This window comes from Pipistrellus hanaki (genome assembly GCF_964339955.1).
Source record: "Pipistrellus hanaki genome assembly, chromosome: 2".
NCBI classification, from domain to species: domain Eukaryota; kingdom Metazoa; phylum Chordata; class Mammalia; order Chiroptera; family Vespertilionidae; genus Pipistrellus; species Pipistrellus hanaki.
The window spans coordinates 100,129,039-100,145,654 of record NC_140504.1 but is presented as its reverse complement, the minus strand read 5'-3'; the positions used below and the strand labels follow the sequence as shown (position 1 = coordinate 100,145,654).

The 16,616-nt window shown below is 37.4% G+C and overlaps 1 protein-coding gene across 1 annotated transcript in view; it reads right to left on the bottom strand.

Moving 5' to 3' along the window:
* The window catches only part of PLOD2 (procollagen-lysine,2-oxoglutarate 5-dioxygenase 2), a 213,038-nt gene that overhangs the window by 10,065 nt on the left and 186,357 nt on the right, over positions 1–16,616 (bottom strand). The window contains exons 12-15 of the mRNA XM_084875943.1: positions 12,022–12,147; positions 8,371–8,512; positions 7,186–7,248; positions 5,345–5,458 (exon numbers count right to left, since the gene is read on the bottom strand). Of these exons, the coding sequence (XP_084732069.1) occupies positions 5,345–5,458; positions 7,186–7,248; positions 8,371–8,512; positions 12,022–12,147 (445 nt within the window). The remainder of the gene's footprint in view (positions 1–5,344; positions 5,459–7,185; positions 7,249–8,370; positions 8,513–12,021; positions 12,148–16,616) is intronic.

The window sequence follows — 16,616 nt, the reverse complement described above, 5'->3', positions numbered from 1 at the left end:
GCAGCAGCAGCCGGGCCTGGAGCAGCAACAGCCAGGCCCGGAGCAGCAGCAGCCAGGCCCTGAGCAGCCAGGCCCGAAGCAGCCAGGCCCGGAGAAGCATCTGGGCCCTGAGCAGCTGGGCCTGGAGCAGCAGCAGCCAGGCTCAGAGCAGCAGCAGCCAGGCCCGGAGCAGCCAGGCCTGGAGTGTTGTGGGGTCGAACCTTGGGTTCAAAATGAAAGGAAAGAAGGAGCAATGCAGCCAATTTGGGTGCCAGAGTGTTATGTCCGTCATCACAATGGACTCAGAGAAGCTCCTGTGTCCCTTCACCCAAAAGGACTGAGAGTTTCCCAGACGACAGCAAAGTGGGAGAAGAAAACTGAAAGCTATGGAAGGGATTGACGTGCCAACATGGAGTCATCTGAAGAAATTAAAGACTGAAGTGGAAGCTACTTCTTTAATCATGTTCCTGCTCATGCTAGCACCTGTTAGCCTCCAGTCTTCTGCAAAGTCTTGTGCAGCAAATCCAAGGACTCTGAGTAAATCTACACCAGCAACAAAAGAGACTCATTTCATAGCTAAAAATATTAATAGGTCCATAATTCTGATTTCTCATTTTGTTGTTTTGCATTGGCATTGTTGTTATTATTTAATAGCCAGAGTTTTGCTCTTGACATTCAAGTTTTGAAAATAACATGTATGTAATTTAGTTTTTGCATTGGCATTGTTTGCAATTGTTTTTAATTTTAGAGCCCTATTATTAATGTTTAAATTTTATTTTAATTAGTAATAAAGGGTGAGATCTAAAAAAAAAAAGAAATAAAATAATACTCTTTTTCAAAATAACAAGAAATTTAGCACTAAAGTAAAATATGTAATTTCACCTTCACCATTAAAAAAGCTTCTTCTTAAGTCCATGAATATGTGAAACTAAATGAGCTGGAGGTGCTATCCTTTATTTATCTACTGGGACCCCTAGGGGAATGTTGGACTGCCAGTTTAGGCCTGATACTCTCAGGCAGGTGGCCTGCAGGGATCAGGCTAAAATCGACAGTCCATTGCCACCTACCACTCCTGCCTGCTGCTCCTGTTCATCCTGACCCTGCTGTTCCTGCTGCAGGTTCATGCCCAGTCAGTTCCCATTGGGAAATGTTCACACCACTGCCGAAGTGGCACTCGCCAGCCATGAGCTCTGCGTCTGGTGCCAGTTGGGTAGGTAAGCAGCGTTCCTGCTGTGCGAGCACACTGACCACCAGGGGGACAACTCCTGCATTGAGCACCTGTCCTTTGGTGGTCAGTGAATGTCATAGCAACCAGTCGACTGGTCATTCAGTCACTTAGGCTTTTATACTTATAGATTTGTTTTATTAATCCCCACCTGAGGATATTTTTCCATTAATTTTTAGAGAAAGTGGAAGTTAAGGAGGGAAGGAGAGAGAGAAAAAAAAGATCATAAATAGATAGTGAAACATATATGTGAGAGAGACATCAATTGGTGAAAATACTTTTTAAAATATTTACTTTTTATTCAACAGAGTATTCAGAGACCATTAAATTTCCTATTCCTGGTTGTCAATTACTCCTACAAAATAAAACAGAATTCTGATAAGGTGGATTAAGAGTTTGTAATTAAAAATTTTTACTATTGGCAGAGGAAAACTCTAAATAGTAGTATTGCAAAAATGATTCAAAGATGATCCTTTAAAAGAGCATTTTTTCTTGAATACATGTTCTGACTTCACTACATAGAACAGACAAAAAAAAAGTTAATTCCTATAGATTCAAATCTTTCAGAGAAAAAATAATTTTAGAATTTAAAAGTAAATTGTTTCCCAACTCAAGACTTTCTTTATATGTTAAATCCAGCTACTATGCAATTTTCTCTGGCTATCTTCGGTATACATTTACAAATTGTTTTTAAAAAAATAAACAAGGAGAGATAGAAAATGGTGGCTCAATAGACAGATGAGTCATGCACCTCATCCTGGGGACAAACTGGAAAAGTCAGCGAACATCAACCTGGAATTAACAAGTTAGACACATCTAAGGGGACAATTTACAAGAAGGAAGGGCAGAGAACACCTGGAGAACAGTAGGAATAGGGATATGGACTGAAGAGGGCCAATTAAAACAATTTCCCCTAAGAACAGGAACAAGACAGGTGCCAACATTCACCACTCCTGTTCAACATAGTTTTGGAAATGGTAGCCATAGCGATCAGACAATAAGAAAAAAAAATTGTAACTAAATTGGAAAAAGAATAAAACTGTCATTATTCACAGATGACATGATATTGTGCATAGAAAATTATAAAGACTCCCATCAAAAAATGACTAGATTTTATAAATGAATTTGGCAAGAAAGCAGGATACAAAATTAACGCCAAGAAATCTATGGCTTTTCTATACACCAAAAATGCACTCACAGAAAGAGAAACTAAAAAAACAATCCCATTGATTATTTGCAATAAAAAAAAATTAAGATACCTGGGAATAAACCTATCTAAGGAAGAAAAAGACCTATACTTGGAAAACTTCAGGATGTTGAAAAAAGCAATAGAGGAAGATATTAACAAGTGTAAGAACATACTGTGTTCATGGACTGGTAGAATCAATATCATTAAGAGTCTCATGCTCTACCGACTGAGCTAGCCGGGAACTTCTAGAATCAATATTATTAAAATGTCCCTACTATCCAAAGCCATCTATAGATTCAATGCAATCCCCATTAAAATACCAACAGCTTATTTCACAGACCTAGAACAAACTTTCCTAAAATGTATAAAGAATAAAAAAAGACCCTGCATAGCCTCAACAATCCTGAGAAAGAAGAACAAAGTTGGAGGGATCACAATACCAGATATCAAGTTATATTATAAAGCCATAGTTCCTAAAACTGCTTAGTACTGGCACAGAAACAGGCATATAGACCAATGGAACAGAACAAAGAATTCAGGAATTGACCCAAAACATTATGCTCAATTAATATTTGAAAAAGTAGTCAAGAGCCGAAACCGGTTTGGCTCAATGGATAGAGCGTCGGCTTGGGGACTGAAGGGTCCCAGGTTCGATTCCGGTCAAGGGCATGTACCTTGGTTGCGGGCACATCTCCAGTAGGGGGTGTGCAAGAGGCAGCTGATCGATGACTCTCTCTCGTCGATGTTTCTAACTCGCTATCTCTCCCCCTTCCTCTCTGTACAAAATCAATAAAATATATTTAAAAAAAAAAAAAAGAAAGAAAAAGTAGTCAAGAACATACAATGGAGTCAAGAAAGTCTTTCAATAAAGGGTGTTAGGAAAATTGGACAGATACATACAAAAAAAAAAATGAAGCTAGATCACCAACTTACACCATTCACAAAAATAAACTCAAAATGTATAAAGGACTTCAACCTAAGATGGGAAACCATAAAAATCTTAGAAGAATCTATAGGCAGCAAAATAGCAAATGTCTCTCATAGCAATATCTTTACCAAAACAGGTGCTAGGACAATGGAAATTAAGGAGAAAACAAATGGGACTATGTCAAAATAAAAAGCTTCTGCACAGCACAAGAGAGCATTAACAAAACAATAAGAAAGCCTGCTGCATGGGAGAACATATTTGTCAATGTTATCTCTGACAGGGTTTAATCTCCAAAATTTATCGGAAACTCCTATATCTTAAAAGGAAGATAAACAATCCAATAAAAAAATGGGCAAAGGATCTAAATAGACACTTTTCAAAACAGGACATACAGAAGGCCAAGAGACATATGAAAACATGCTTAAAGTCACTAGTCATCCAAGAGATGAAAATAAAATAACAATGAAGTACCATCTCACACCTGTTAAGATGGCTATCATCAACAAATCAACAAATGACAAGTGCTGGAGGGGTTACGGAGAAAAAGGAACACTTGTGCACTGCTGGTGGGAATTCAACAACATGGATGGCCCTGGAGAGCATTATGCTAAGTGAAATAAAATGAACAACATAAACTGATGAACAAAAATAGATGCAGAGACATAGAAATATGAAACAGACTGTCCAGCCTCAGAGGGAAGGCAGTGGATGGGGGGATAAAAGAGCAATCAAAAGACTTGTATGCATTTATATAAGCATAACCCATGAACATAGACAGTAGAAGGATTAGGGCATGCGCTAGGTGTTGGGAATGGCTGGGGAGAGGTCTATGGGGGAAAAAGGAGACATATGTAATACTTTAAACAATAAAAAATTAAAGAAAAAGACATGAAAAGTGATGGTGAGGATGTGGAGAAAAAGAAACCCTAGTACACTGCTGGTGGGAATTCAGTCTGTTGCAGCCATTGTAGAAAACAATATGAAGTTTCCTCAAAAAATTAAAAATGGAACTCCCATTTGACCCAGCAATTCCACTTCTAGGAATATACACCAAGAAATCAGAAACTCCAATCCAAAAGAATATATGCATCCCTATGCTCATAGCAGCTCAGTTTACAATAGCTAAGATTTGAATTCACCCTAAGTGCCCATTAGCAGTTGAGTGGATTTAAAAACTGGGATACATCTACTCATTGCAATACTATGCTGCAGTAAAAAAGAAGGAACTCTTACCATTTTCAACAGCATGGATGGACCTAGAGAGCATTATGCTAAGTGAAATAAGCCAGTTGGAGAAAGATAAATATCACATGATCTCGCTCATTTGTGGAATATAATGAACAACATAAACTGATGAACAAAAACAGATCCAGAAACAGAGAAGCATTGTACAATCCGTCAAACCGCAGTGGGAAGTACAGGAGGGGTGGTGATAATAGATCAATTAAAGGACTTTTATTTATGCATATAAGCATAACTAATGAACATGGACAGTAAGGGGATGAGGGCCTGTGCTTGTGAGAGGGAGCGTGTGGGGAGAGGTCAATGGGTGAAAAAGGAGACATAATGTAATACTTTCAACAATAAAGAATTTTTAAAAATTTACACAAAATAGTAAAAAGTAAAAATTATAAAATAAAATTTATTTTCCCAAACTAATGCTTGATTTTTCTTTCTGAAAATCAAAATATAATTTTATCATATGTGAGCTACTTGTAACCACTTTTTTCTGAAGTTGTGGTTAGAAATTTGATGTGCTCTTCAACATATAAGTAGAATACTTGGAGAATTAAATTTTCTTCCCCAAACCTAATATATATCTTTATAAAAAAAAGTTATTTTTGCAGGTTTATATCTACTCTATAGAAATAAAATATAATTAATAACATATTTTTAAAATTGATATGATTTAAAAAATTTAAAGCCTCTTAGCACATTCTCATATTTTTAACCCAATTTATTTTAATCCATTTAGAGTTATAGGAAAAAAAGTAGTAAGTAAAGTTGAGTGTGAAATACATACCACAGGATTTTCAAAAATCTGCCAGAGGTCATTGTTATAATGGGAAGTATTGTAATTTGCAGTTGATAATAGTCTTCCAAATTCGTGTCTATTAGAAATGTACATAAATACACCCTATATGTCAAAAAATAATAATATTAACAATCATAGAATAAAGTACAAGAAAACATGTTTAACTACAGAAAAATATGACATCAATTTCAATTTTTATCTTTTCACTTATGAACATGAATTTTATTTTTCATATAAAATGTACATGATTAAAAATTAAAGAAATATATATATTTTATTCATCATGAATTCAGACACCACACAAAACAAATTGCTTGCACTGCCACTCAATTGAATAGCCAGAAAGGACTGTTTTGTGTCCTTTTCTCATTTATTCTAGATGTAGACATTGGAAGAAAATTCCTGTTTGAAATCAGAAGTATTTTTGAGGCAATGTGCAATGAACTGTATCTCTTTTGGCTTCTTACCCTTTCAAAGAAAAAATCACATTTTAAAATAATTCAAATGTCAACATTCTTTCATCAGTCTTTTATTTTTTTAATATCCTAACTAGAGGCCTGATGCATGAAATTCATGCAAGAGTAGGCCTTCCTCCCCTGGGCTGCCCACACCGGCTTTCCTCTGGCCGCCAGCAGGCACCCGGGATCCAGGCTTCCCTTGCAGCCTTGGCTTCATCTGGAAGGTTGTCTGGAAGGACATCTGCAAGGATGTCTGATCTAATTAGCATATTATGATTTTATTATTATAGATGACATTGAAAAACTAAACTCAGAAACTATTCATACATTATAAGGCAGCTAAAAATCAGTCTCATATCCTTGTCCCAAACCAAATAAATGTGGCAACATCACTAAGGTAAGGTTGTTTCTTTTTGTACCTGTTTGAATGATAAAGGAGTTAGTTATCCTATATAATAAAAGGGTAATATGCAAATAGACCAAATGGCAGAACAACTGAACAACCAAGGTATAATATGCTAATGATATGCTAAGGCTGCTTAAGCACTTGCTATGACGTGCACTGATCATCAAGAGGCAGATGTTCCGACTGGTAGGGGTCCGGCCAATTGGGACTGAGCGAGATAGGCCAGACAAGGCTTGGGGCCCTCCAATAGTCCCTCCCCTGCCTTGATCATGCACCGGTGGGGTCCTTCAGCCTGGCCTGAGCCCTCTCACAATCTGGGACCCCTTGGGGGGATGTTGGAGATCCCATTTCAGCGGATCCTGCAGGCCACTCCCATTGGGAAGGTCCCAGATGCAGGGCTTATGGCTGACAAGCGCTGCTGCCTCTCCCAATCAGGACTGATTGGGCACAAACCACAGCAGGCACAGTTGGGCCAGAATGACCCAGAGTGGCAGGTAGGAACTGCAGGTGGCATTGGACTGCAGGTTTCTGCCCGATCCCTGCAGGCCACCCAGAGTGACCCTACCCACGCATGAATTCGTGCACTGGGCCACTAGTTAATAATAATAAAAAACTCATGAAGAGTACCTAATTCTAATTTTTATCAAAATGTACTTTATACTTACTTCTACACTGTCTCTCCCTTAAAAAAAACAAAAATGAGCGAAAGGGATTTATGTTTCATTTTCTTATCTATCATAATATGTCAGCCATAAAATATAAATCAGCCCAAAGAATTGAGAGTTGAATATTCTACAATGCCCACCCCCAATACATAAAGCTTATAAGCACATATTTAGATTCAGAACCAGTGTATACCAACAATTTACCAAGCTAAATGGAAAGAAGACTTTTAAGTAACTTATTGCTAGACAATATACCATACCCAATAATCAAAAACAAATAAAAATAAATAAAAATAACACCTTTGGGGGGCTGAGCATTTGGAATGTTTCCGGAGTAGGGGAGTCTTTTTCCCTTTGCAAAGTCTAAAATGAAGAGAAGCAATGGGTAAGTTGACCTGCAAACCCACTCTCTCATGTATTTTCAGGTAGTAAAATAGCAACCCTTCATAAAAAGTTGACATTCTGAAATGTCCCTCTTAGAAAACATGCAGAACAAGCAAAGCTTATAGAGCACACAAAGAAACAACTCTAGCCCCCTTTTCCCCCTTGTGAAACATAAATCCAAGCTCATTTAGTAGTATAATTTCCATTAGACATAAAATTAAGACAAAGAGAAAAATGTGTAAGAGAGGCCATTCCGGGATGCGCTGTTGAGTAAAATTAGCCAAACATGAGCACAAATTATATTTACAGATACTGAGAATATTTAATAACAATGCACATAGGTTTGTAGGAAAAACAAACATTTTCACACAACACATGCCTTATTAAACTAATAAAAAATACTTGCCAACTTTTCTGATTGTTCACAAAATTATATTTGCTTACATAAATTTGAATACAATAATCAAATCCTTTTTAAAACAGAAACCATATAAATGTTTAAAAAGATATTTATACATTTTGAAAACATAATTATTTTCTATAGTCATTTAAGTTATATAATGAAAGTAGATTTGTAGAGTAGCAATTTATCATTAATTTTTCACATAGATTAAAATATGTTACATACCTCAATCCATCTCCCAGTTTAGTAGTAAGACATGCAGAGATACTGATAATAAAGTATGGACACTAATTTTCAGAGTAAAAGTGTGTTCTTAAATGTGTAAATGATAATTTCACCTAGGCTTTCTCTAATTAATTTTAATGAGATCAAGTTTTCAATACAGAATTACAAATGAAAGTATAGATTAATTTTTAAAAATGCTATGCTGATTTGTAACAAATTTATATTTATTATTGAATTGCACTGTTGCTGATACGTTAGCTTAAGCACCAGCCTAATTTTTCAAGTATTTCATAGGTAAATATTCACAAATTATTCTCCATAATTATTCCCAATTTCCCAACACAGAATCAGAAAAAATTGGCTAGTATTTACAAACTAGAAAGAAAAAAGAACATCAAAAGAAAATAGCACATCAATTGGTAAGGCAAGCCATTTTCTTAGAACACCGAATAAGCCATCATTATATACCCTACCATTTCTCTAGCATTTCGGCAAAGAGCCATGTCAGGATCCAGTCTATCACGAACAAAATAGTTCCTTTCATTCATCTCTGATCGAAGTGTCTTCCCTTTAATTAAGTACACATTAGCCATGTATGGGACATTCCATAACCCTCTGAAAATAAAGAGAAGACATTCCAAAATACCACAAATATAAAATACTTAAAGTTTTATTTTTGTTTTAAAAATAAATGATTTATATGTTTTAAATTATATATATAAATTATTGAATCAAATTACATGCAAATACAAACATACTTAAAGCAATTTCTCTCTCCTCTCTCTCTCTCTATCACACACACACACACACACACACACACACACATCCATACATACATGATATTTGTACAGCGTGTCCCCAAAACATGTACACACACTTTAACAACTGATAGTTGAATTGATGTTTTTTTTCTTTTCATCCAGGCTAAGCTTTAAACAAAGGAAATTCATCCTAAAACGCTACTGGAAGTTTGAAAATGCAATTGAAGTACAAACTCTGCATTTATAATTATGCAAATTGTGTTTATATATTTGGGGACATCCTATAAATGAGATTATTCTATATAATAATTTATCCTATAAAAGGCTAGGTGGCATTATGTCCTCACATGATGCCTTACAAGATAGCTGCCACAAGATGGCCACCTGCACAGTGGAGGCAGGGCCTGGTGGCTGCTCTGCACAGTGAGGTGTGGGGGTCCTGTGGCTCTGTGCTGCACAGAGCAAGCCAGTCCTAGCATCTCCAGCGCCTCTTGTGGAAGAGGCAGTTCTGGGCAGAGGAGGTGGGTTACAGCAGGGGAGGGCATTGGGAACAATCAGGCCAGCAGGTTAGCAGTTAGGCATCATCAGGCTGGCAGGGGAGTAGTTAGGGGTGATCAGGCTGGCAGGCAGAAGTGGTTAGGGGCAATCAGGCAGGCAGACAAGCGAGCAGTTAGGAGCCAGCGGTCCTGGATTGTGAGAGTAATGTCTGACTACTAGTTTAGGCCCAATCCCACAGGGACTGGCAATCAGACATCCCTCAAGGGGTCCCAGATTAGAGAGGGTTCAGGCTGGGCTTAGGACACATCCCCCATGCATGAATTTTGTGCACCAGGTCTCTAATTAGATATAAACTACATTGCTATGAGATAAATCACTACCCTCCCTAGAGAAATTCTATTTTAAGGTTGATATATGTTTGGCATTTTGACTGTCACCTCTCAGTTGTTACAGTTAGAGTATAATATTCTGTTGTACAGAAGGTGTTTGCATTTAAGATTTAGCAGTTTGATAGAAAAAAATAATGCCAATACAACTGGTTTTCCAGAGCTAGTTTACACAGTGATGATTTGTAACTTCACTAAGCTTATGCTCAGTGACTTCACACTAGAAGCTTGAAATCAGCCATGGTAGAAGTATTTACACCTTAGAAATTGGCAAACACTATAAACCAAGGCATCCTCCAATCCCAAGAACCAGCTGTTAAACATTTACCAGCATACTACTCAATATAGCTTAAAATATATCCTCTTGAAATTCATTAAACCACCTCAAGTTTTGTTAAAAAGGAAAGATATGAAGAATTATAATCAGAAGAAAATGGTATATATATATTATTTTGTCTTTCATTCTTTCCACAGACCCATTTCCTCCCTCTCAATATGACTCATTTCATAAGAACAGTGTAAGAAAGGATTCGCCTGAAGGGATATATGTGCCTGTTGCTTTTAGAGTACAGAAAGGGAAGATCTTGATAAAAAAAAAAATTACATATTAAAAAATATGATATCATACCGAAACCGGTTTGGCTCAATGAATAGAGCGTCGGCTTGGGGACTGAAAGGTCCCAGGTTCAATTCCGGTCAAGGGTATGTACCTTGGTTGCAGGCATATCCCCAGTAGGGGGTGTGCAGAGGCAGCTGATCGATGACTCTCTCTCATCGATGTTTCTAACTATCTCTCTCCCTTTCTCTCTGTATAAAATCAATAAAATATATATTTTAAAAAATATGATATCATTTTTCTTACTAGATAAGTCTTAAGGTAAATGGTCATAAAAAAATAAAGAAAAAGAAAACACAAAAATTTGTCATAAGATGTCATTCCTTCATGCAGTTTTTGTACATGAAGGAATGTACATATGTATTAACTAGATTAAAAATCTCTACCTTTTGTGTGTGTGTGTGTGTGTGTGTGTGTGTGTTTTGTTAATCCTCACCTGAGGATATTTTTCCATTTATATATATATATATATATTTTAGAGAAAGTGGAAGGGGGGAGGGAAAGAAAGAGAGAGGGAGGGAGGAAAGAAGAGAGGGTAAGAGAGAGAGAGAGAGAAACATTAATGTAAGAGAGACATCTATTGGTTGCCTCCCGAACAAACCCTGACTAGGGCAGTGAAATGAACCTGCAACCCAGGTATGTGTCCTTGACTGGAAATTGAACCCTTGGTCCTTTGGTCCGAGGGCCAATGCTCTAACCACTGCTCAGTCAGGGCTCTACCTTCTTATTCTCACATTTTAGACAATGACAGGAGGTTAGAGAAAAAATCACATTATACAACTTAAATAAAACATGAATTTTCTATCATACTTCTGTGAACTCTTATTTCTACTATACCCCCAGGCACTTATCAGGCATATATATGGTCTATACAAATAATCCTAGAGACAATAAGTACTTTGAGATAACAGAATATAATCTTAGTGTTTTCTCAGCTATCTGCTTCTTAATTGCAGCTAACAAAAGCCTTCATCATATTTATATCACTCAAATTTACTATTACTATTTTCACAAACACAACATCATTTTAACATTCAACTGTTGAGCAAGTAGTATGTATACGATTTTCTTTCTAAATTTAAGGGCACATATTTTAGTTATGAAAAAATGTTTTCCTTTTCAATTGGGCTGACATATTTGAGAAACTAGGCAAAGTATTTATGTCTCAGCCACTTTGGTCCATCGTCTGTATGAAAAAGAATGACAGTCTCCTGTAATATTATTATACCTTAGCAAAAAAACCTATTTCAATTGTGACTGTTAGTTTTAAAAATATCAACTATTTGTCTCAGGGGAAAAAAAGTCAATCATACACACACTTTGTAACAAGTATATTCTTTTTAAATTCTAGAAATTGAATTCAGATGGTAGTGAAGAAATTGATTTTTAAAGTAGAATATTTAATACAGAAAATACCTGCAATAGGAAATGTTGGAAGAGTTTGATTCTGATTGTTGTTTTTGTTTGTTCATTTATAAATTTTAAAAGCTATCAAACAACCTTCATCCTGGTCACAAAATAAATTAGTTAAACTAAATTTGCTTTATAATATTTTAACTAAAGAATATTACTTTTCTAATAATCAATCATAAGATTGCTATCCATGGTAACCATATATTATTTATTAGAATTTCCCACAGCTATGAGTTTGTTCCTTTGAAGATGTGAATTCTAAAAACATTTTTTTGTAAAATACTTGTTTACACTAATATGTCAGAATCCAAGTCATTCCCAGATTCCCAAATTTCAATTAAACATAAAGAAAAAAGATAAATAGTAAAAAAAAAAAAAAAGTAATATTAACAAGTCCCATCTCTACCTTTTAACGTATTTTACATTTAAAGATTAAATTAACTAACTTACACTCTATTCCCTTGAACAATATCCACATAATCTTCATATCGAGCAAAATAGCCATCAGGACTCAGGGCTCCCCAGAAGTTGGACCACAGCTTTCCATGGCGAGTTACAAGAGGAGCAATTATCTTTCTAAAAAAAAAAAAAAAAAAAATCCAGGTAACTATTTGTTTTAATCACCACAGAATTATGGTTCTGAACCTAGCATGACACAGAAACATTCAAATTCATTTAACAAACATGTAGTTAGTCCATAAAACTAAAAGTAAAATAGAGAAATTGCTTTCCAACACTTTTTCTTAAATGAATATACTGCTGATTTTCAGTAATATTTCTTAAAAACAGAAAAGTAACTCAAAATGTGAATAAAAGTATAAAAAGGACTTTTTAAAATTCTCTTTCTTATGTCCAAAAGGTGAGACTATCTTAATTATTTGAGTATTTCAGAAACTATAATATATAAAATCAAATATTTCATAATAGTCCATGGTGCATTAAGGAGTCCAATAAATATCTGTTAAAAAAAAATAAATGATGATGGGCTAAAATCTAATTTACAACATGTCAACATTTTCCAAATAAGCTCACAAAATCTGACTTTCTTCTAAAATTACTTGTAAAGTATTGTGTCCTGCAGTGGTACCTCACAATTTTTAAGACAAGCTCACAAAACTTCTCTAAGAGAAAACTGATGCACCAACTATTCTCCACAGAAAAACTATTCTCATAACACGCCAATGTTGTGAAGACCAGGCGTTACCTTTCTCTTACCATAAAAAAATAAAAGTTAGTCTATAAAATACACAATTAATAATTTTGGTTTATTTTTCCTGATTCCTATTAATAATGAAATATTAACCAGAAACACTTATACTTTGATTTGTTTAAAATACATGAATAAATTACAAACTATATATTATGTTTATTTAAGAATGATAATTCAATGTTAATAACTGAGAAGAACAAATATTTAATAGGAAAAAAATCTTGTAATTAAAATCTCAGCTGTCTCCTAAAGATGGATGGGAAAAGAAATGTTGAAAATCAACATTTATCTGAAGTGTGCCTCAATGGTTTTGAGCATGGAAATATAAGAATATAAGCTGGAGCCCTGGCCAGTGTGGGTCCAGTTGATTGGGTCATTGTCCCATGCATTGAAGTTCAATTCCTGGTCAAGGTACATACCCAGGTTTTGAGTTTGAATTCACTTGGGGTGTGAACAGGAGGCAACCAATCAATAATTCTCTCTCTCACTGGTTTCTCTCTCTCTCTCTCCCCCCTCTCTCTGTCTCTCTCTAAAATCACATATCCTCAGGTGAAGATTTTTAAAAAAATTAGTAGCTGGGAGACTAAATATTTAAAGGAGTAAAATTTGGAGCACTGCAGTCAAAACCAGAGATAAGAAGAGGAGAGGAACAAGAGAACTGATGAGATTTTAGAAAGCCACATGCCCTAAGTGTGACCCATCCCCTGACCCTCTAGCCTTCAGTCAGGTCTACTAAATCTTGCAAGAGTCTTGGTCTATGTCAATGCTTTATGGAAACTACATACTTGGATGCAGGTGCCTATCATGTTTACCTAATCCTTTTTTTTTCATTTTTTAAAATTAAGGTATTATATGTGTACATATCTTACCATTGCCCCACCCCCCACCCCCACTCCCATACATGACCTCCCTCCCCAGAGTTTTTCGTCCATTGCTTTTGCTTATATGCATGCATACAAGTCCTTCAGTTGATTTCTTATATCCCCCATATTTCCCTACCCTCCCTGCTGTAATTTCACAGTCTGTTTGTTGCTTTACTATCTCTGTATCTATCTTTTTGTTCATCAGTTTATAATGTTCTTTATTATCCATAAATGAGTGAGGTCATGTGGTGTTTCTCTTTCATTGGCTGGCTTATTTCACTCAGCATGATGTTCTCCAATTCCGTCCAGGTTGCTGCAAATGATGAGAATTCCTTCTTTTTTATGGCAGCATAGTATTCCATTGTATAGTTGTACCATAGTTTTTGATCCAATCATCTGCTGATGGGCATCTAGGCTGTTTCCAAACCTTAGCTATTGTAAATTGTGCTGCTATGAACATAGGGGTGCATATATCCTTTCTGGTTGATGTTTCTAGTTTCTTGGGATATATTCCTAGGAGTGGGATTACTGGGTCGAATGGAAGTTCCATTTTCGTTTTTTTGAGGAAACTCCATACCTCATCCTTAAATAATTAACAGAAATTTATGAAACTGGAGAAATAACCAGTTTTATTGACTCTTTGCTTATGAGGAAAATTTTATAATTAACAAGGTTTAAAGCATTAGATTAATATTAAGTAGGATATATGTTAAATATGTATATGAATTCATTAACAATTTACTATAAGAGTTAATAAATACCTACCAAGTGCCATATAATAAAAACATTAAATATTAAAAGCATATCCTACATGATAAAAGGCTAATATGCAAGTAGACCGAACGGCAGAACAATCAAACTATCAGTTGCTATGACATGCACTGACTACCATGTGGTGCGCCCAGAACATGGCAGGCATCATCAGCAGGCAGCAGAGCTGTGGAACATGGCAGGCATCTGATGCAGCAGGATGGCGGAGCAGGTGAGTGGGGATGCTGGTTGCTGTCATCGGGACAAGCCTCTAGTGGCTACTGAAAATTCTTTGCTACCGTGCGCCGCCGTGGTCCCACCTGGTGCTTGCACCTGTTGCCAGTGCCAGCCCCACTCGCATGTACTGCTGGTGCTGGAGTCACTGCTCACACCCATTGCCCAGTGCTGGCCTCAATCACTTGGCACCATCAGTGAGTGCAAGCGGTGGCTGTAAGCCTTCATTGCCCCTCAGGGCTTCTCTTCCTCCCTCTACTCCTGAGGGGCGATAGGGCCGGCAGCCACCTCTTGCACCCGCTGCCAGCAATGGCCCCGCTCGCACCTGATGCTAGTACTGGAGCTGCCACTGACACGCACTGCTGGAACCAGACACACTTGCACACAGCTGGAGCCACCACTCACACCTGCTGCCAGTGCCCAGCACCGTTCCCAATTACTTGGCGCCATGAGTGGGTGTGAGCAGTTGCTGCCAGCTCCGATCGCCCCTGAGGTCTTCACCTCCCCTTTCTTCTGAGGGGCAAACTGGACAGCAGCCTCTGCTTGCACCCATTAATGGTGCTGTCCCCGCTAGCACCTGCTGGTGGCGCCAGCCCCAATCGCTCCATGCTGTCAGTGGGTGTGAGCAGGGCCAGTGCTGTCAGTGCATGGGAGTGGCAAACAGTGGAGTTTGGGGGCTGAGATGGGATGGGTCAGGCAGTAGGCCAGAGGATGGGCTGAGACTGCCCCTGTGCCCACCGCAGCCTCGTGATCCACAGTTCCTTTCAAGGTGCACAAAATCGTTCAGTGGGTCCCTCGTGTATATTTTACAGTATTAAATTTAAATCAAATTAGGAAGAAGATCTCTCTCTCAAAAATTTAAATCAAATTAAGAAGAAATTAACGTAGCAATTTCAAGAAAATGTTACTGAATTCCACTGGGTTTTAAGAATCAAACAGGAGAGATTAAAAATGGCAGCAGAGTAGGTGATACTGCATGGACATGCTCCCTTGAAGAAGCTGGAATAACAATTGAAATACAGAAAGGCGTGCTGAATAATCAACAGAAACCGCACAGAAAAGAATCCTGATACCCAATAGGTATGGAGACCAAATAGAGACTGGTAGGAGGGGTGGGGGCACGAAAGGGCCGGCTGGGCACCCACAGAAGCAACTGAAGTTTGGAGAGATATCTCAGCTATGGGGTGAGGGGTGCCACTGAGAAAACTGGATCCAATCTCGAAGCTGGGCTCCTCAGCAGAGAGCACCAAACTGAGGAAGTTATTCACATAATATCTAGCTGTGAAAACCAGTGGGGTGCTGTCTTTCATGGAGTGGCACCTGCAAGTTCTGGCAACCTCTTGAAGTACCAATGCACAAAAATTCCCTGTGGAGCCACCCACCTTGTGCTCTGGCAAAGGGGGAGTGAAGTGGACTGGAGCAGTGAGAGCAGAACCCAGGACTTGGAATTCAGGGGATAGAACTCAGAAGGCAGACACCCCAAGTTTCCTGGGCTGTCATTCCCTCCACATCAGAGGACATCTTTCCCACAAAGACATCTGCCTTGCCTGGGGGGAAGATGTTTGATACACCCTATAGAAAACCACCTTGCCCTGAGACTACTTAAGAGATTAAAAGTAACAATCATCCTACACTTTAGGATAATTGCCTGGAGGCAATTCAAGTCAGAATTTTATTAATCTGTAGACGGAGGCAATCTCTTGGAGGCTTGAGTCTTTGCCTAATACAATTACTAGTTAGAAACAGCCTTTAACACTATTCTGCATTGGAGATTGAGAGGTGTAGAGGATCTACCTAAAACAGTTGCAAACCCAAAGAGACAACCAAAATGAGGGAAAAAAGAAAAGAATCCCCAAATGGAAGAGCTAGAGAACTCTCCAGAAGAAGAGATAAGTGAAGCAGAGATAAGAAATTTATCTGAAACAGACTTCAGAGTAATGATGGTAAAAATGCTCTACAGCATGAAAAAAGATATAGTAACTAAGAAA